We start from the raw sequence: 20,195 nt of genomic DNA, 5'->3' as shown, positions 1-20,195 counted from the left end.
AACCGAAGCTTATAACATACAGAATTTAATAATTTACATCATCTGGACTCATGTTTTGTTTCCATAATGTGAGGGTGTAAACACACCAAGGCAATTTCCTGTATGTGCAAATATACATGGCAATAAAAAGAATTTTGATTCTGATTCTGATATTTAGGTCCCTGCTATATAAGTAATACCCTTCAATCGAATTTCATGACATGAAGTTTAATCATTGTTTTCCAAATGTCGTCATCAAAGTGTCATTCCATGAAAGACCAACAGCAACTATCCAAACATTGCCCCCCCCCCCCCCCCACACATTGTCTAAACATAAAAGTGTAATTACATCATTAGTTTTTTAGTTTTTTTATCATTTATCACAAAAAAAGCCACATTTATAATTTGAAAAAGGATAAACAAGCATTACAGACAAGAATCATGCTCCACCTCCAAAGACAGACTGAGAAATCCATCATCTCAAACATAGACCGTTCTAAAAAACTGAATTCTACAGATTAACAGTTTAGTACACACATTCATCGTTTGTGTTGTCCCTCTGTCGTCTTGATCTGCTGGCCACGTTCACATTTACTGCAGCGTAATGGAGGTCATCTGCATGGTGGTTGCCCTAGAAACAACATATAAGTACATCAAGATGGCTCCTGATTTATAGTCGAATGTACATTTCAAACTTAAAAAGATTGTATTTACCTCTGCGTTTGTTGTGGAGGGAGATGATGGTTGTGTACGAGACTCTGGTTATGAAACACAGGAAAAGAGAAAGACTTAGTCACTCTTTGTGTTCACATATGTCCTGTTAGGTGCCTTTACCTCTTAACCTGGGTTTACTTATTAACTAGTCTTGTGTTGTATGTGTTGAATTGAGGAGTTTGCGTCTCCTAATCCACTTTTAACAAGCTAGAGATGAGTGGTTACCTGAACATCTCCAGCATCTTCTCTTGTTTATCTTGTACAGTAACACAGCCAGCAAAAGGCTGATGGTGAATCCCAAAGCTCCACTCAGGAAATACACCAGCCAGTTCACTTCATCTGCAACAGAAGAAGTTCTACTAAATGTGTCGCTTCTGTTTGAAATTTTCCAATTAATTTAGCAAAACAAGAGACAAGAAATTGACAGAACAAAACAAAGAGGATAAGAACAGTGAATACAGGACAGTTAACAGAACGGAATAACAAAGCAGTGAGGGTGAGGTTGTTTGTGTGTTTGTGTTAGCTTTCTATATGAAAAGAAAAATATTATAAAAAATTATAATAACAATACTAATATAATCTGACTACTACTACAATAATTGTTTATTATTAAATATAATCTCACCAATACAATAATAATTATAGTAATAATAATATAATCCTACAATAATAATATAATCATTCAGACAGGACCGGCTGGGTTACTGTTTCATTTTGTTGTTGTCGAGTATTTTAACAAAGTCCTCTCTCTTTCTACGTAACAAGCACTATTCATTAAATTACTCTCTGGTAGTGACTCACCATCAAACTCCAGCTTGGTCCCGTCTCCAAACACAATGTGTCCACATGCAGCGACAGCACAGTAGTAGGTCCCAGCATGAGAACGGTTCAGTCTCTCCATTGACAAGTTATAGACACAGGTGTGTGTCTGTGTGTCGGGTTTCCTCTCACACTGATCGTTCCTGTCTCCGTGGGTGTAAATGAGTCCTGGCTGAGGTTCTTCAGAGTTCTTGACCCAGTAAACACTGTGTTGTCCATCACAGGTCCCAGTGTGAACTGTACAGCTGAGAGTCACAGAGCCTCCTGGCTGGATGCTCTCAGACTGATGCACCACAGCCTGGATGTTAGACCCTGAACCTTTCACACTGACAGTGACGCTCTGCATAAACTCAAACTTATGTGAACAACTCTGTAAACAGTAGTAAGTAGCTGAGTCTGAAAGCTGCAGATCTGAGATTTGTATGTGACTCACAACATCATTAGTTTCCACAGTAAAGCGTGAATTGTTCTTGAATTCATCCACGGACCAAATAGAATTAGAAGATCTGTACGTCTTTGAGATAATTCCAGGTTTCTGTCCTGGTTTTTGTTTGTACCAATACATCGTATTGTCCCTCTCCTCATAGAAACACTGCAAAGTCAAGTTGTCTCCAACATCAGCTGATATAAATCCACTGTCTTGATGAGACAATATAAAATGATGCATCTGAACTGAAGAGAAAAAGGACAAAAGCAAAGTAACAGTTAATGTTATTTGATAGAAATGAAATTGTAATCATCATCAGGACTGACTGAATATGTAAAAAACACACAACTCACCCATTTTCCCCAAGAAGAAACATGTCAGGTAGAGAACGAACTTCGGAGATGTCTTCATGTTGAAATCGTCGTGTTGAATGACAAACAGCCCGACACTTTCTCCTCTCTTCAGAGTACAGACTTGTGTTGATTGGCCAGCAGGGCAACATTGACCACATGATCACTGCTACCTTTGATGTTAATCTTTGTTCTTTAAAAAGAATCACAGGGTGACAGACATCTGAAGCAGTTAGAGTGCATAATACTACTACTACTAGAATTGTATTCGTTTATTCATATAGCACCTTCCAAAGCCCAGTTACAAGGTGCTGTACCAGTTAAAAGTGAAGAATTAAGGCCAAACAATAGAAAACATTTAAAAGAAAACATAATATCACAAATGTCAGGGTATAGAGGTTACAGGTTAAGATAAATACTGAAAAATAAATATAGTCTACCATGAATAAATTACAAACAGCAGGTAAGTTCAGAGCTAGATTTAAAAATATAAATAAAAGTTAGAGGTGAAGTCAGACCCCAAAGACTAGGACAGTACATTTATAAAATGTATCTTTAAAGAGGATAAGGAGTTTGGAACAATCTTCAGATGGAGATCCTTCTGACAAAGAGGGTGGGCTCCAACAGAAAAGACCTGGTCCCCTCTGCTGCTCCAGCTGGGAATGTGGAATGGTTATTAGGGCCTTTGCCGTGGACCGCAGGTTACAACGGGGACCACATGGTATCAAAAAGTCTGAAGTCAACAATAAAATCATAAAATCATTTCTAAAATTTACTACTACAATTTAGGCAATGAAGAGAAGTGATGAAAACATCCTGGATCAGCCCCTTTTGTCCAGATCTGCACCTCAATTGAATGGGTTGTTTCTTGACCCCTGTCCTTCTCCCAAGCAGCCAAGCAGCCAAGACAGGGGGGAAAACGTAACCTCCTTTGTGGGGGTAACTATTTTAACATAAGAGTAACATCAACACTGCTTGATGAGAGCATTGGTGATCATTTTTTTTTTTTTTGTCAACTTCTGTTTATTGCATTGCTGTTCACGTGACGTTGTCTGCTGGGGTGTAGTGAAGACACTGCAGAGACTTCCTGTTTGAAAGTGCTCAGACAAAGAGAGCAAACGGTCTTTTGACCACACAGAGGCTAAATACAGATCCTCATATGTCACGTACGAAATTGTTAACAACTTGGGCTTAAGTTCAAGAAGTATCTTCTATATTTAGTGGGTCAACAGTCCCCACATGCTTCAAGCAGGCCACCATCATCCCCATTAGAAAGAAACCATCCATCACCTGTCTTAATGACTACCGCCCTGTAGCACTGACCTCCACCATCATGAAGTGCTTCGAGCACTCAAACCCACATCTGCTCTACCCTTCCAAACACCCTTGACCCCTTCCAATTTGCATACCGCCCTAACCGATCCACGGACGATGCCATCGCCCAGACAACCCACACCACTCTCTCCAACCTGGAAAAGGCCAACACATATGTGAGGATGCTGTTCGTGGACTACAGCTCCGCGTTCAACACAATTGTGCCTGCCAAGCTCGTCCCCAAGCTCAGGAGCCTGGGTCTTAAAACCCCTCTGTGTAACTGGATCTTGGACTTCCTGACGAGCAGATCCCAGGTGGTAAAAGGGGCAAACACACCTCCTCCTCACTGACCCTGAGTACCGGGGCCCCTCAGGGCTGCGTACTCAGCCCCATCCTGTACTCCCTGTACACGCAGGACTGTGTGGCAACACACAGTTCTAACTTCATCCTGAAATTTGCAGATGACACTACCATCCTGGTTCTCATCTCTAACAACGATGAGACCGCCTATAGAGATGAGGTCAGGGGCTTGGCAACATGGTGCCAAGAGAACAACCTGTCTCTTAACGTCTGCAAGACCAAGGAGATGATCGTGGACTTCAGGAAGCTGCAGAGGGGGGGTCACGGTCAGATACACATCAATGGAGCTGTAGTGGAGAGAGTCTCAGAGTTCAAGTTCCTCGGTGTGTTCATCACAGATGACCTTACCTGGTCCAAACAAGCGGACTCTGTGGTCAAAACTGCACAAAAGCGCCTATACTTCCTGAGGAGAATCAAGAAAATTGGTATGGCTGCAAAAACCTTAACAAACTTTTACAGGTGCACTATCGAGAGCATCCTCTCAGGCTGCACTTCTGCCTGGTATGGTAGCTGCTTCGCTGCTGATCGCAAGGCCCTGCAGAGGGTGGTGAAGACAGCAGAGCGCATCATCGGCTGCCATCTCCCTTCCGTGCAAGACATCTACAACACAAGATGCCTGAGAAAAGCACGGAAGATCATCAAGGACCACAGACACCCAGGCTGTGGACTTCTCACACTGCTGCCGTCTGGCAGACGTTTCCGGAGCATCCGAGCACGGACTACCAGACTCACAAACAGCTTCTTCCCCCAGGCCGTAAGGCTTCTGAACAATCAACACTGACCGTCTGAACAGTCATCATGTACATTCTGCTCACCCACTCATACAAATACATTTACTTCACATATATTCATATTATTTAATTTAATATTCCCCACTCCTTCACCCTGTAAACTGCTGCTTCATTTGACTTCATTTGACTATGTTATATGTTACGATGTTATATGTTATATGTTATAGTATGTTATTTTTTTTATTTTGTAAAGTAGTCTACTGCGTAGATGTTGCCTGCCATGTCACAAGAATTTCACTGCTCCGATGACGCTGTCATTGGTGCATGTAACAATAAACTAAACTTTGAACTTTGAACCTTGGACCCATGTCCTGTCCTCCTCCCAAACAGCCAACCAGCCAAGACGGGGTGAAAACATAACCTCCTTAGTGGAGTTAACAATTCTAACATAAGAGTAACAGCAACACTGCTTGATGAGAGCATTGGTGATTTAGTTTTCTGTCAACTTCTGTTAATTTCATTGCTGTTCACTTGATGTAGTCTGCTGGGGTGTAGTGGAGACACTGCAGAGACTTCCTGTTTGAAAGCGCTCGATCAAAGAGAGCAGACGTTCTTTTGACCACACGGAGGCTAAGTATAGATCCTCACATGTCAGTTCCATGAAATGTTAAACAACTTGGGGTTATGGTCCTAAGTATATTCTATATTCAATTGGAGTGGAAAGTATGTCAACTGACAACATCAAATCATAATTTCTTTAATTCGTTTTGGCACAGAGACGCTATACATTCAGCATGTATGGAAGTGTAAGATGTTCAGCTCTACTGCTTTACACTGGTGTACACACATTCACTCCTGTCACCATCTATTTGTCTTCTTGCTCTGCTGAACCTGTGCTACATTAAAATTATGTATATTAATATCTGAATGTATGATGCTGCCATTACAATATGTTTTAGAGAACAACTAGAGTGGCACTTTGAAGAACTGGAACCAAGGCCCATCAGTATGGAAGTATAAAATCTTTGTGTAGATAAACCAGGTAGGATGAATAAGTGACATTACATTGTAGAAGTGTTTGAGGTAGACTCACTATTACAAGGAATCATTTCTGGTTTCCTGCACTGCACACACTGCACTGCTTTATGCTGAGTACACACTTTCAGCTTTCTGTTGTACCTCTTTCGTCTTGACCTGTTGAGGAAGTTAATATTCAAAGAAGAAGCATAGTGGAAGTCGTCCGCATCTCGGTAACCCTTGGTCCAAAACCGAAAGACGAATAAGGATATTGGTCTGAAAAGATCATTTAAACAGTAATAGGAAGTTTGAACGGCCATTAATGGATTTGTTGTGGGGGAGCTAATGACTCTCGATATAAATCACACAAGGTTTTATTATTCAAATGTTATATTTATATGTATGTTCATGACCGGAATTTATATACAGTTTAATGTCATAATGTGTATAAGCCTGTAATGAATGACCCCGCCATTTTAAAAGGTAACATTTTTGGTTGCTCCACACAAAAACCTTACTAAAGCAATGTAAGGTTGTGTTAACTTCTGGCCACAAGTAAATTATAAAAAAATGCTTGTATGTGGCATGTGGTCACCATGTTTCCAACAGACAGCTGTGGTCTCTGAATAATGAAAGCTCGGCTTCATGAGAAAGCTCACGCTTCAGCAGGATGCACGTCGTCCACTGTTAGCTGCACTACTTTGAATGCACAGACACAGTAGAAATGAGTCATGCACACACAAATACAAATTGAATTGAATTGCTTTACATGTTTCACACGGAGCTAAAAATCCAAATTTACAGGACTGTTCTGATGTCAGTAAAGACATAATGTGGTGATTAAACACAGAGACAAATACAGAAGGTGTCCAGCTCTACTGCCTCACACTCAAGTACACACATTCACTCCAGGTATCATCCCTCTGTCCTCTGGATCTGTTCATCTGTATCTCCCTGTGAGCAATGTAGCAGGGGTCGTCATCATCCTGCTCGTCCTGTGCATGAGAAACAGTCAGTCATGTTGTTGGCCATGACAGACAATGTGCACAAGTGTTTGATCAGTAACACAACAGCTCATCTTTACCTTTGCATTTATTTTGGAGGATGGAGCATGGGGGTCTGAAAAGACAGAAATACTTTTTAATGTCATATAATGATCACTGGGACCATGAGGAACAGATAGTAGCATTTACCTGTAACCCTCATCATGCATATTGAGAAAGCCAGTAGAACACTCAGCAGGGTGGTGATTGCTGAAGTTGCACTCAAGAAAACCACCAGCCAGTCCACCTCATCTGCAGAGAGCCAGAGGACAGGAAACGTCACACACTTTTAACCTAAGGAGTAATGATCACTATTCATCACGTGTGACTCACCATCAATGTCCACTTTGGTCCCGTCTCCAAACACAATGTGTCCACATGCAGCGACAGCACAGTAGTAGGTCCCAGCATAAGAACGATTCAGTCTCTCCATCGACAAGTTGGGGAAACAGGCGTGTGTCTGTGTGTCGGGTTTCCTCTCACACTGATGGTTCCTGTCTCAAGTAATTTGGCATGGCTGCAAAAACCTTAACAAACTTTTACAGGTGCACCATCGAGAGCATCCTCTCAGGCTGCACTACTGCCTGGTATGTTAGCTGCTCCGCTGCTGATCGCAAGGCCCTGCAGAGGGTGGTGAAGACAGCGGAGCGCATCATCGGCTGCCATCTCCCTTCCATGCAAGGCATCTACAAGACAAGATGCCTGAGAAAAGCACGGAAGATCATCAAGGACCACAGACACCCAGGCTGTGGACTTCTCACACTGCTGCCGTCTGGCAGACGTTTCCGGAGCATCCGAGCACGGACTACCAGACTCACAAACAGCTTCTTCCCCCAGGCCGTAAGGCTTCTGAACAATCAACACTGACCGTCTGAACAGTCATCATGTACATTCTGCTCACCCACTCATACAAATACATTTACTACACATATATTCATATTATTTAATTTAATATTCCCCACTCCTTCACCCTGTAAACTGCTGCTTCATTTGACTTCATTTGACTATGTTATATGTTACGATGTTATATGTTATATGTTATAGTATGTTATTTTTTTTCTATTTTGTAAAGTAGTCTACTGCGTAGATGTTGCCTGCCATGTCACAAGAATTTCACTGCTCCGATGATGCTGTCATTGGTGCATGTAACAATAAACTAAACTTTGAACTTTGAACTTTGGACCCATGTCCTGTCCCCTCCCAAACAGCCAACCAGCCAAGACGGGGGTGAAAACATAACCTCCTTAGTGGAGTTAACAATTCTAACATAAGAGTAACAGCAACACTGCTTGATGAGAGCATTGGTGATTTAGTTTTCTGTCAACTTCTGTTAATTTCATTGCTGTTCACTTGATGTAGTCTGCTGGGGTGTAGTGAAGACACTGCAGAGACTTCCTGTTTGAAAGCGCTCAATCAAAGAGAGCAGACGTTCTTTTGACCACACGGAGGCTAAATACAGATCCTCACATGTCAGTTCCATGAAATGTTAAACAACTTGGGGTTATGGTCAAGAAGTATATTCTATATTTAATTGGAGTGGAAAGTATGTCAACTTACAACATCAAATCATAATTTCTTTAATTCGTTTTTGCACAGAGACGCTTTACATTCAGCATGTATGGAAGTGTAAGATGTTCAGCTCTGCTGCTTTTCACTGGTGTACACACATTCACTCCTGTCACCGTCTATTTGTCTTCTTGCTCTGCTGAACCTGTGCTCCATTAAAATTAAGTATATTAATATCTGAATGTATGATGCTGCCATTACAATCTGTTTTAGAGAACAACTAGAGCACTTTGAAGAGCGCCGATGGAACCAAGGCCCATCAGTAAGTGACATTACATTGTGGAAGTGTTTGAGGTAGACTCACTATTACAAGGAATACATCTGAAGTAGCATCGGGGCGTTAGCACAGGACAAGAATTGAGTCGATTCCAATCAGGCAGGTTTACTATGGACACGACAGTATTAGTATAAAAAGCTTGTAGGTGCGACAACATCATTTCTGGTTTCCTGCACTGCACACTTTCACTGCTTTATGCTCAGTACACACATTCAGCCTGTCTGTTGTCCCTCTTTCGTCTTGACCTGTTGGGGAAGTTTATATCCAAAGCAACATAATAGAGGTCGTCTTTATCTCGGTAACCCCGGGTCCAAAACTAACATAGAGACGAATTAGGATATTGGTCTCTGAATTTAAAAAAAAAACAGTAATAGGAAGTTTGAATGGCCATTAATGGATCATTGAGATAAGTGTCACCTGTGGATTTGTTGTGGGGGAGCTGATGACTCTCAATATAAATCACACAAAAGGTTCTATTATTCAGAAGTTCTATTTAGTGAATGTATATACATATATGTATGTTTATCACAAGACTCTATGTACAGTCTAATGTCATAATGTGTACAAGCCTGTAATAAAATGTACATTTTAAGTTAGTACACAGAATGATAATTACTCACACAAACCTTACTAAAGCAATTTGAGGTCGAGTTAACACTTCTGGCCACGAGTAAATTATAAAGAACTGCTTGTATGTGACATGTGGTCACCATGTTTACAACAGATAGCTGTGGTCTATGAATAATGAAAGCTCGGCTTCATGAGAAAGCTCACGCTTCAGAAGGATGCACGTCGTCCACTGTTACCTGCACTACTTTGAATGCAGAGACACAGTAGAAATGAGTCGTGCACCCACAAATAAAATTTAACTTGTTTTATTTAGATGATAATAAGCTGAAGCTTTACATGTTTCACACGGAGGTAAAGATCTAATTTACAGGACTGTTCTGATGTCATTAAAGACACAATGTGGTGATTAAACACAGAGACAAATACAGAAGGTGTCCAGCTCTACTGCCTCACACTCAAGTACACACATTCACTCCAGGTATCATCCCTCTGTCCTCTGGATCTGTTCATCTGTATCTCCCTGTGAGCAATTTAGCAGGGGTCGTCTTCATTCTGCTCATCCTGTGCATGAGAAACAGTCAGTCATGTTGTTGACCAAGATAGACAATGTGCACAAGTGTTTGAACAGTAACACAACAGCTCATCTTTACCTTTATTTTTATTTTGTAGGATGCAGCATGGGGATCTGAAAAGACAGAATTACTTTTTAATGTCATATAATGATCACTGGGATCATGAGGAACAGATAGTAGCATTTACCTGTAACCCTCATCATGCATATTGAGAAAGACAGTAGAACACTCAGCAGGGTGGTGATTGCCGAGGTCGCACTCAAGAAAACCACCAGCCAGTCCACCTCATCTGCAGAGAGCCAGAGGACAGGAGGCGTTTTTTCAAAGAGGGTATCGTCTGTAGCCAATTAGATGTCCCACTCCTTTACAGCCAATCACGTGAGTGAGCTTCCACACGACGTCATTAAAACGCGCGCAGCCCGCCTGGAGGACCTGGACGCGGAAGCCATGCTGAACCGCCGGGCAGCGCTAACAATATCACCCGTAGATCCAGTAGTATAAAAGCATATACTTACTTGTTGCTCCAACATTAAGCAACAGCGTCCCAACATTTGTATTTTTTGGTGTTGTCTTTATACAACATGTTCCGAGGATCATACAACTTCCTGTACTTCTCCACTTCAATTATTAATTGAATGTCATCCATGTTGAAGATCTTCTCCGCTGTTTGCTCCGTTAAATGTCAGGTGTCGAGGGTAAATTACGTATTCTCCACTCAAGCCTATGTGGAGAATACGTAGCCCCCCCTCTCTCTTTTTTCCTTTATGACTGCCAGTGTTGTTGTAGTGGATGGGCAGAGGGGGATATTTAATAATGTGGTTGGTAAAAGTGGTTAAATTAAAACTCCAAGACAACAGAAGGTGAATACAAAGTATGGGATGCATATTTGATCATTTATATCATACAAAATATCGTTTAAAATAATTTTTCAGTGGGTTTCCTGTCGCCATACGCTTGCGTCAAGCGGAAAAAATAGACTCAACACCGAAACGATCGCTTCACAGCGCTAGGCAGCCGCGTCCGGTGTGACCAGCACAAAGGTTTAACATGGGAGTGGATGGGAGCCAGCTGTTTTTTAAGGCTTGGCGCTGCGCTTACGCCACGCTTCCGCGTCGCTTCCACGTCCGGTGTGAACCCGGCGTAAAAACCTCCAGGCTTCTGCGTGCATTTTAATGACGTCGTGGCCCACTAACGTGATTGGCTGTAAAGGGGTGAGACATCTGATTGGCTACAGACGATACCCTTTTAGAAAAAACGCATTTGTGGCTCACAGTCACGTCAGGGGAGTCTCAAAAGTCTCACACACAAATGCAGCGAGGTTTACAAATTAAAGACCTTTGTAAAGGCAGGTCCAACAGTTTATATATGAATGTAACAAGCTCCAAATATGTATTTGATGAAGATTGCAAATACTTTTACATGCATATATTTGTGATTTTTTTTTCTTCTATTCGTGTGTGCATTGGAAATATGTTTATGAATCTTATGTTTTACATGTGAATTTTTACTTATATATGGAATGAAACATATTTGTGTGTGCATTGAAAATGTATTTGTGTTTTGAGTCACATATATATATAAATCCCCAAATACATTTGTGGATCTTTTTTGCGCATGTATTCATTTCTGTTTGCATTTATTCCTTTTAAGACTGTTCTGGCTCCATATCACTATTCATCACGTGAGACTCACCATCAAACTCCAGCTTCGGCCTGTCTCCAAAAACTATGGTGCAGACAAATGCTATCACCATCACAAAGATTTCAGCAGAGATTACATTCCTTTAGATCTAAACATGTAATACTTTTCTTATCAAGTACTAGTTTGCGCTGTAGTATTTTCAATGCTTGACGTCTAAGTTAGGCGTAAACAATTTGTATTGTATTTTTACGCTTGAATAATTTGTGTTCTGATGTGGTTTGTGACCTTAGACAGCTGAACCATTTCAGCAGCAGTTTCTAGGCGATACATGAGACTGTAAACTCAACTGATTCATATTTGGTATTTAATCTAGTCTGCACATCTGTCTATTATTTTAAATCTTTCCATCGAAAATAAAATCTCTATGTGGGGATCCTGTGAAAACCTAAACTGCTGAGACTCCTTTGGAAGGTAAATTAAGCCAATTTAAGATCAGAAGTTAAGCTAAGCACACTGAATTAGAACGCTGCTGTGGTGGGGCCATTGATGTCACAGCATGGAAACACCAAGGCATTGTTGTTTGTGGTTGTGATGCATCGAGTTGAAGGCCAGTCTTCCTGTAGTTGTGGCAGATGTGCAATGTCTTAGACACGCAGGGTATTAAATGAAGTTCTGTCTGACAACTCGCTTTCAAATATTTATTGCAGCTGTAGAACAGGTCATTGTTTGGCATCTATAGGCTCCAACTTAATCACTCCCCCAGATATGATTACATAGATATGATTGATGTGATGAACTAACACTCATAACCCCCGTCAGAGCCTACAAGTGGATGCTGGGGTGGTGGAGGGGCTGAAGCAAATGGCAGCGATACTGACGCAGCAGCTGATGTGTTTCTCAAACGTCTCTGTAGCAGTAAACTAGTCAGAGTCAGATTAACCTTTGACCCTAACCCTTGACTGTCACTTCCTGTAAAACAAGTGATGTTCCACCAGACTGCAGACGTCCACCTAGGTGATGGTGGAAATACATTTTATTTGAATTGAAAATGTGGATGATGGTGGCATACGATAGTAGTGGTGGATCATGGATTATGATTACAACAATACTGCTTGAAATAAAATCTCCTGCTGATTTGTTCATGTATGAAAGGCAAACACAGCAGGAAGTCCGATCCCCATTTTCCGGACATCCCCCGGAGGTCATGACTAAAACAAAGCTTCAGTTCCGCTGGTTTCTTGAGTGCATGGTGGTGGCGTACACAACATTAGGCTCCGGCTCTCTCTCTCTAGCAGGCCTTCTGCTCCGCTCCGCTCTTGGAAGGAAACTCAGTCCTGCGTAGTTCAGGTCATCAGAGCCCACATTCTGTAAAAGGAAGTATTCAATGGCTTATATCACCCTGAGTTGTCTGTGTGGCATTACATGAAACCACTACTTGATGACTGAAAGACTTGGATCCATGTTAATCTATGGTTCAAGTTTGATTACCTTACTGTCTTGTAGATCCTGTGCCTCTTTATGTGCTAAGTGACAGAAACAATACATCTGGTCAGGAGTCAGGGAGCGTTGTATTGTCAAAGTTGGAATAAAAACACATAAATACCTGTATGAAGTTTCCAGATTTTAAGAACCAGAGCGATGATGATTATAATGAGGACGATAATCAGACCGCCCATGAGGATCTCAATGGTCAGATTTGCTTGTTCATCAGACTGTTCTACAAGAAAGATACATTTTTGAGCGTTGAGACCAAAGACTTTGTATAAAGATGGACGACGCAGCTCCACTTCTACTTTTCTCCATGTCCCATCCACTAACACGGAGGAGTCGAAGTTCGTTACCTATATGGCAGCCAGCCACTAGGTGGCGATCAAGCCGCTTTGGCTTCTTTTTGCAGGAACTGTCGTGTATTTAGTTCAGAGCAGCTTTTATTTCTATTTCCCTTATAATAAAACATCAACAAAATTCCGCAGCGATCTTACCTTTAACCTTTAAATACGTTGCACTGTAAACTGCTGGGAATTTTCTGGAGTCGGTGCCCAGGCTATAGCCACATATATAGAGTCCAGAGTCAGATAAATCCACTTGTTTGATTTGGAGAAAGACGTTACTGACGTTGGACGTCATGTTGAACTTTTCTTCTTCAAACCCATCGAAGTACGATGCACCTCTGTCAAGGGAGAGCATGGAGGAGATGTGGCTGGTGTTGGATCCGTTTTCCAGTCTGAACCATGATATGTGAGAGGGGGAAATGGTGTAGTTGGTACACAGCAGAGTGACCTCTTCACCGGTCTGGACCTCCACAACGTGAAATTCACAACGTGAGACAGAGATCCAACCTGAAACAAACAAGATTCAGACATTTTTCCATTTGGATGGAGAGGTTGTTTTAAGGGAAATATTGCAGGGTGAAGTTTTTTCTGGAGACGGATGATGTCAGAAGTATTAATTGTCTCTTTAACTGATGCATCGGGGGAGAAAGCAGTCTTATAAGCCTTCAAAGTCAAGATGGCTACATAGCATTAGTCAATTTGTGGATTGTCTCTCTATCTGTCTTAGGCTAACCACTGTTTTGTCTAAACACTAGGTCCTACAGATACTGCAAAAGAGTAATAGAGGCCTAATAACAAAGTGGATGAAGGTGAATTAAACTAAGTCAACAAAATAGATCTAAACCATTAAAAATCATAAAAGTTGGCTGTTGATATATTGAGAAAAAATAAATGTACTTACTGAGGATACAGAGTATAGGTGACAGGAGGGTGAAGTTCATTGTCGTGCGCATGGTGCGACAGCACTGCTGTAATGTTCGTGACTGAACTGTGTTTCAAAGACAAGTGGTCTCAGTGTAAAGAGGCGGGGAACAGGCTGACAATACACAGTACTGTCATCATGTACTTGATGCATGTTACAGAGGATCTTATTATATATAACCCACTTTCTAAAAGTGACACTTTTATTTTCTCATGCCTGCACAGTTTTTCAAAAAGTTTTCCATTTGCCAAAACGTTTTCATGGTGATGTCAGTTTAAGAGTAACTTGCATTTAAATTGTCGAGAGTAAAGGTGAGATTTTAGGAGGGACAATTCTTAACTTTATGAAAATAAAGTTGTTATATTGTGAGAAAAACGTCTTTATTTGACGAGAATCAGTCAAATAGTCCGTAAAGAAAAAAAAGATTATATAAATTTAACTCAACTGTTACTGGTTGCAAAAGTTAAAATGTGACTTAATTTCCTGGCTTCAGTGACATTGTGATGACAACATTCCTGCCATATGATCATAAAGGATTTTTCCATCTATATAAGTTTTAGGTCGTGCCTCTAGTCCAGGAAGCAGAGATGCCTCAAACAACAACGGTATCAACTTAAGACTTCTTGATGATGTCACTTATCATATGAAATCATAAACTATTTATATATTAACACTACACATACCATTCTATACATGAGCTTTGGCCTTTGTCTATTCCTTATCTGAAGATATTGCTAATTTATTAAATTGAAATGGAGCAAATGAAAGTAATTCACAACTTGGTAGAGTGGAATGATTCACTTCCTGCCAAGGTCCTGACGTATGTTTAAAGTGTCATGCAGACTGACCCTCTTAACAGCCAATCAGCTGCAAACTCATTTTTACACCGCTTCTGTTCTTTTGTCACAAAATTTTAATTTCTCAAGAAAACGGCATACTTCACACACACAGTGATCAGTGTGAACGCATCTCTATACCGGGTCTCCCTCACACAGCTGTTCATACCACCTGCAGAGGACCAACCTCAGGGCCTCTGAGGTTGGTCTTCTGCCTTCTACTGCGCTGTGGCCTCCTGTGGCGAGATAGTGTTCGGCAACGGTAGCGTGCTGCTGATCCCAGACGACCAAACGGCACAGATGAGAACCTTGGTTTGGCTCTCCATCAGTAGAACTGGGATTCTCTTGCTCTGTCTCACAGTGTGTCTCTTGGTTTACTTCACGAACGGCTCAGTTTGTCCTTAAAGCTCCGACTTCAACAAGTTATTTCAACTTAAAGGTTCAGTGTGTAAGATTTGGGGGAAAGGGATCTATTGGCAGAAAGTGAATATAAAAGAATCCTGCTGATGTTTTCACTTGTGTGTTTCATCTTAATTGTACAAATTTTTCTTTTCTTTATCCTAGAATGGTTCCTTTTATATTCAAATACTTCGAATACTATCAGGAGTGGGTCCTCTCTAGGGAGGCCGCCATGTTTTTACTGTAGCCCAGACTGGACAAACTAAACACTGTTAGAGTTTTTATAAAAACTGAAGCTACCACAGATTCTCTTTCATGTTTGGAAGGGGAGGGTGAGGTAAGGGGTATCCATCTTTAACATGCGACTTCACCAGTAGATTTCACTAAATTCTTCACACTGAACCTTTAATGCTTCCATCACAGTTAAGAAATATCACACAGACAAAATGTGAAATGTGAGATTCATCTTCTTTTGTTTTGCCATTTCACACACTCCTTAATAAAACTGTAGAATATATTTTCACGCTAGTTTTAAAAATGCTTTTTGATTAAGCTTTTTATTGCTTTTTAACATAAATATAAAAATACAGGCATGTGCAACGGAAGAAAGAAGAAAAAAAAAGTTTAAGACATTTTTAATTTATTTATTTCAATCTGTGACCACAACTTTTTATGTGAGAACAACATCTCCTTGAGAAGAGAAAACAAACAGTTTAATTCAGATTTATAAACATATTTCTTCCCAACATGAAGTCACATCACAAGTAGAAGCTTCAAGCTTCATCGTGCATGAGGCTCCTCAGGTGGTCGTCCCTGTTCTCTGTTTCAGCCACGTGACGCCACGCTGCTTCACAGCGACCAATGTGAGCTGATCACTTCTTCAAACCCCACTAGAGAAACCAAACATGAGAACCCAGGTGACATCATCAGGGTGGAGAAGACATTCTGCATATACATGACGCAGAAAAACTGACGTTTGATTAGCTTTGTAAAGTTGGTGGAATTTGCCTTTAAATGGATTACAGATTGTTAACCCTCCTTCACGGTGCAGTGAACAAACCAATCTCAAGCTACTGTTCTGGGGACATCCTATTTCAAACCGCAGAGACACAAACAAACGAGAGGGTCTGAGAACTTGTCTCTTGTTGCCTCTTACACCTTGTGACAGAAAGTTGAATTATCCACCTACGTAGAATTCTCTTTGGCCTTTCATGTGCACATATCGTACACTAGTGCAGTGCCTGTTCTAAACATGCGTGTTTGGAGTGAGCTGTTCGCTTGAAATTGCAATTTAGCTGTTGTGCATCCATGAAGCAGATTACTTAAAGGACCGATTGTATGCCCATTCTACCACAGTTGATATGGTTCCTTGGGGTCTTATTGAAATGTCTGTAACATATTTTAGTCAAAATACCACAAGGATAATTTAAAACAGCACCTTTTTACCCTGTCTAAAACAGCCCTCCTCAGATTGACCCCCCCCCCCCCCCCCCCCCCACACACACACACAAGGGGGGACACCCTGGTAAACAACGGAGCAGAGAGGATCAAAAACAATTGCGCCAAGATGATGTGAAGCCGCCTGTGTGATATCAAACCCATTGGACGTACTCTAGCGTATCGTTTTGGACATAGGGGAACCACAACAAATCGCGGGAGTTGTTTTTTTCCAGAGATTTTCGGACGGTAGACATGCTAGATACCCATATTAACTTGTAGAAGCACTACAAAAGTGGAATTTTCATACGATGGGTCCTTTAAAATGAAAAAAAAAACAAGGACAAATTACCAAACAGGAAGTGATTAGAAAAAAAAAAAAAAATACAGGTGGTGTCCCTCAAATACATCAAAATGAGAGTAAAACTGAAAAATATGTGAGAAGAAATTAAAGAGAATTAAAGCAAAAAGTCTATATAAATACTCAATTAAAGTACAGACAAGTCTTTCAGTTTGCTCTGTTAAAGATTACTTATCTTTGTTAAACACTTCAGTCTTCCTGTGTTAGAGCGACAGGACTTCATTCTCCACCAGCGGAAACCTGCTCACAGTCACAGTGCTGGGGTGGTCGAGGGGCTGAAGCAAATGGCAGCAATATTAACCCAGCAGCTGAGGTGTTTCTCAAACGTCTCTGTAGAAGAGAACTAGTCAGAGTCAGACAAACCTTTGACCCTAACCCTTGACTGTTCTGTCGCTTCCTGTAAAACAAGTTATATTCCACCAGTTTATGTTTTCGGTTCGAGGAAGTTATAGATCAGAGGGGACTTTTGAGCATGATCTGTTTTTGTACTTTCGTGGTTGCTTTAGCACTGCCCACCTATATTGAGGTTTTGAGATATGCATCTCTGAGATCCCTGCGGCCCCCAACGTCCTCACTCCCGAAAGGTGAAGATAGCATCAAATGACCCCACCCCATTTGGTTGGTACACTAGGTTGTGTTAACACTTCTGGCCACAAGTAAATTATAAAAAGGTGCTTGTCTGTGACATGTGGTCACCATGTTTACAACAGATAGCTGTGGTCTGTGAATAATGAAAGCTCGGCTTCATGAGAAAGCTCACGCTTCAGCAGGATGCACGTTGTCCACTTTTATCTGCACTACTTTGAATGCAGAGACACAGTAGAAATGAGTCATGCACACACAAATACAAATTTAACTTGTTTTATTTAGATGATAGCAAACTGAAGCTTTACCTGTTTCACACGGAGGTAAAGATCTACTTTACAGGACTGTTCTGATGTCAGTAAAGACATAATATGGTGATTAAACACATAGACAAATACAGAAGGTGTCCAGCTCTACTGCCTCACACACTCAAGTACACACATTCACTCATGGTATCATCCCTCTGTCTTCTGGATCTGTTCATCTGTATCTCCCTGTGAGCAATGTAGCAGGGGTCGTCTTCATTCTGCTCATCCTGTGCATGAGAAACAGTCAGTCATGTTGTTGGCCATGACAGACAATGTGCACAAGTGTTTGAACAGTAACACAACAGCTCATGTTTACCTTTGCATTTATTTTGGAGGATGCAGCATGGGGATCTGAAAAGATAGAGATACTTTTTGATGTCATATAATGATCACTGGGATCATGAGGAGCAGATAGTAGCATTTACCTGTAACCCTCATCATGCATATTGAGAAAGAAAGTAGAACACTCAGCAGGGTGGTGATTGCAGAGGTCGCACTCAAGAAAACCACCAGCCAGTCCACCTCATCTGCAGAGAGCCAGAGGACAGGAAACGTCACACACTTTTAACCAAAGGAGTAATGATCACTATTCATCACGTGAGACTCACCATCAAACTCCAGCTTGGTCCCGTCTCTTTTTACATAACTGTCACTATTCATTAAATTAGTCTTTGGTAGAGACTCTCCATCAAACTCCAGCTTGGTCCCGTCTCCAAACACAATGTGTCCACATGCAGCGACAGCACAGTAGTAGGTCCCAGCATGAGAACGGTTCAGTCTCTCCATTGACAAGTTGTAAACACAGGTGTGTGTCTGTGTGTCGGGTTTCCTCTCACACTGATGGTTCCTGTCTCCGTGGGTGTAAATGAGTCCTGGCTGAGGTTCTTCAGAGCTCTTGAACCAGTAAACACTGTGTTCTCCATAACAGGTCCCAGTGTGAACTGTACAGCTGAGAGTCACAGAGCCTCCTGGCTGGATGCTCTCAGACTGATGCACCACAGCCTGGATGTTAGACCCTGAACCTTTCACACTGACAGTGACGCCCTCCATGAAGTCAAACACATAGAATTGACTCTTTATACAGTAGTAAGTAGCTGAGTCTGAAAGCTGCAGATCTGCTATTTTTAGTTGACTCTCAACATCATTAGTTTCCACCGTGAAGCGTTGATTGTCCACAAATTCATCCTTGAACAAAATATTTTTAGTGGATCTGTACGTCAATGGGATAACTCGAGGTTTCTGTCCAGGTGTTTGTTTGTACCAATACATCCTATGGTCCCTCTCCTCATTTAAACACTGCAAAGTCAAGTTGTCTCCAACATATGCTGATATAAATCCCCTGACTTGATGAGACAAGATAAAATGATGCATCTGAACTGAAGAGAAAAAGGAGAAAAGCTAAATAACTGTTAATGTTATGTGAAATAAATTAAATCATAATCAGCATCAGGACTGACTGAATATTTTAAAAAAACACAACTCACCCATTTTCCCAAAGAAGAAATATGTCAGGTAGAGAACGAACTTAGGAGATGTCATCATGTTGAAATCGTCGTGTTGAATGACAAACAACCCGACACTTTCTCCTCTCTTCAGAGTACAGACTTGTGTTGATTGGCCAGCAAGGCAACACTGATCACATGATCACTGCTACCTTTGATGTGAATCTATGTTCTTTAAAAAGAATCACATGGTGAGAGACATCTGAAGCAGTTAGAGTACATAATACTACTACTACTACAATTGTGTTTAATTATTCATATAGTACCTTTCAAACGCCAGTTACAAGGTGCTTTACAAGTTAAAAGTGAAGAGTTAAGAGCAAGCAATGATTTAAAAAAATTATTTAACATAAAAGCACAAAGATAACTATATAAATGTTACAGATGAAAAAAAAGAGTAAAATAAGAAAGTCAAACATAAATAATTAAAAAACAGTTGGTAAGACAAGAATTAGATTAAAATATATTAATAAAAGTTAGAGGTCGATTCAAACCCCAAGTACTGAGACAATAAATCTAAAAAATGTATCTTTACAGAGGATAAGGAGTTTGGGAGATCCGGATGAAGATCCGTCTGACAAAGGACGGGGGGCTCTAAAAGAAAAGACCTGGTCCCCTCTGCTGCTCCAGCTG

General features: G+C 41.0%; 2 protein-coding genes across 2 annotated transcripts; both read right to left on the bottom strand.

Annotated features, from left to right (window-relative positions):
* Positions 1-300: 300 nt before the first annotated feature.
* Positions 301-2,412, bottom strand: LOC128429841 (uncharacterized). Its single transcript, XM_053415679.1, has 5 exons — positions 2,293-2,412; positions 1,495-2,184; positions 919-1,032; positions 694-737; positions 301-610 (listed from the first exon to the last, which is right to left on the bottom strand). The coding sequence occupies exons 1-5, from the start codon at positions 2,348-2,350 to the stop codon at positions 506-508; spliced, it is 1,011 nt and encodes a 336-aa protein (XP_053271654.1). The 5' UTR covers positions 2,351-2,412; the 3' UTR covers positions 301-505.
* A 9,837-nt stretch (positions 2,413-12,249) lies between these two features.
* LOC128430625 (uncharacterized) lies at positions 12,250-19,611 on the bottom strand. The gene is made up of 8 exons (XM_053416731.1): positions 19,545-19,611; positions 18,669-19,436; positions 18,444-18,587; positions 14,114-14,200; positions 13,363-13,719; positions 12,984-13,097; positions 12,869-12,903; positions 12,250-12,745 (listed from the first exon to the last, which is right to left on the bottom strand). The coding sequence occupies exons 1-8, from the start codon at positions 19,600-19,602 to the stop codon at positions 12,602-12,604; spliced, it is 1,707 nt and encodes a 568-aa protein (XP_053272706.1). The 5' UTR covers positions 19,603-19,611; the 3' UTR covers positions 12,250-12,601.
* Between the last annotated feature and the right edge of the window lie 584 nt (positions 19,612-20,195).

The sequence above is a fragment of the Pleuronectes platessa genome, chromosome 23 (genome assembly GCF_947347685.1).
Source record: "Pleuronectes platessa chromosome 23, fPlePla1.1, whole genome shotgun sequence".
Lineage (NCBI taxonomy): Eukaryota > Metazoa > Chordata > Actinopteri > Pleuronectiformes > Pleuronectidae > Pleuronectes > Pleuronectes platessa.
The sequence above is the reverse complement of the archived record's forward strand: the minus strand, read 5'-3'. Positions and strand labels throughout refer to the sequence as shown.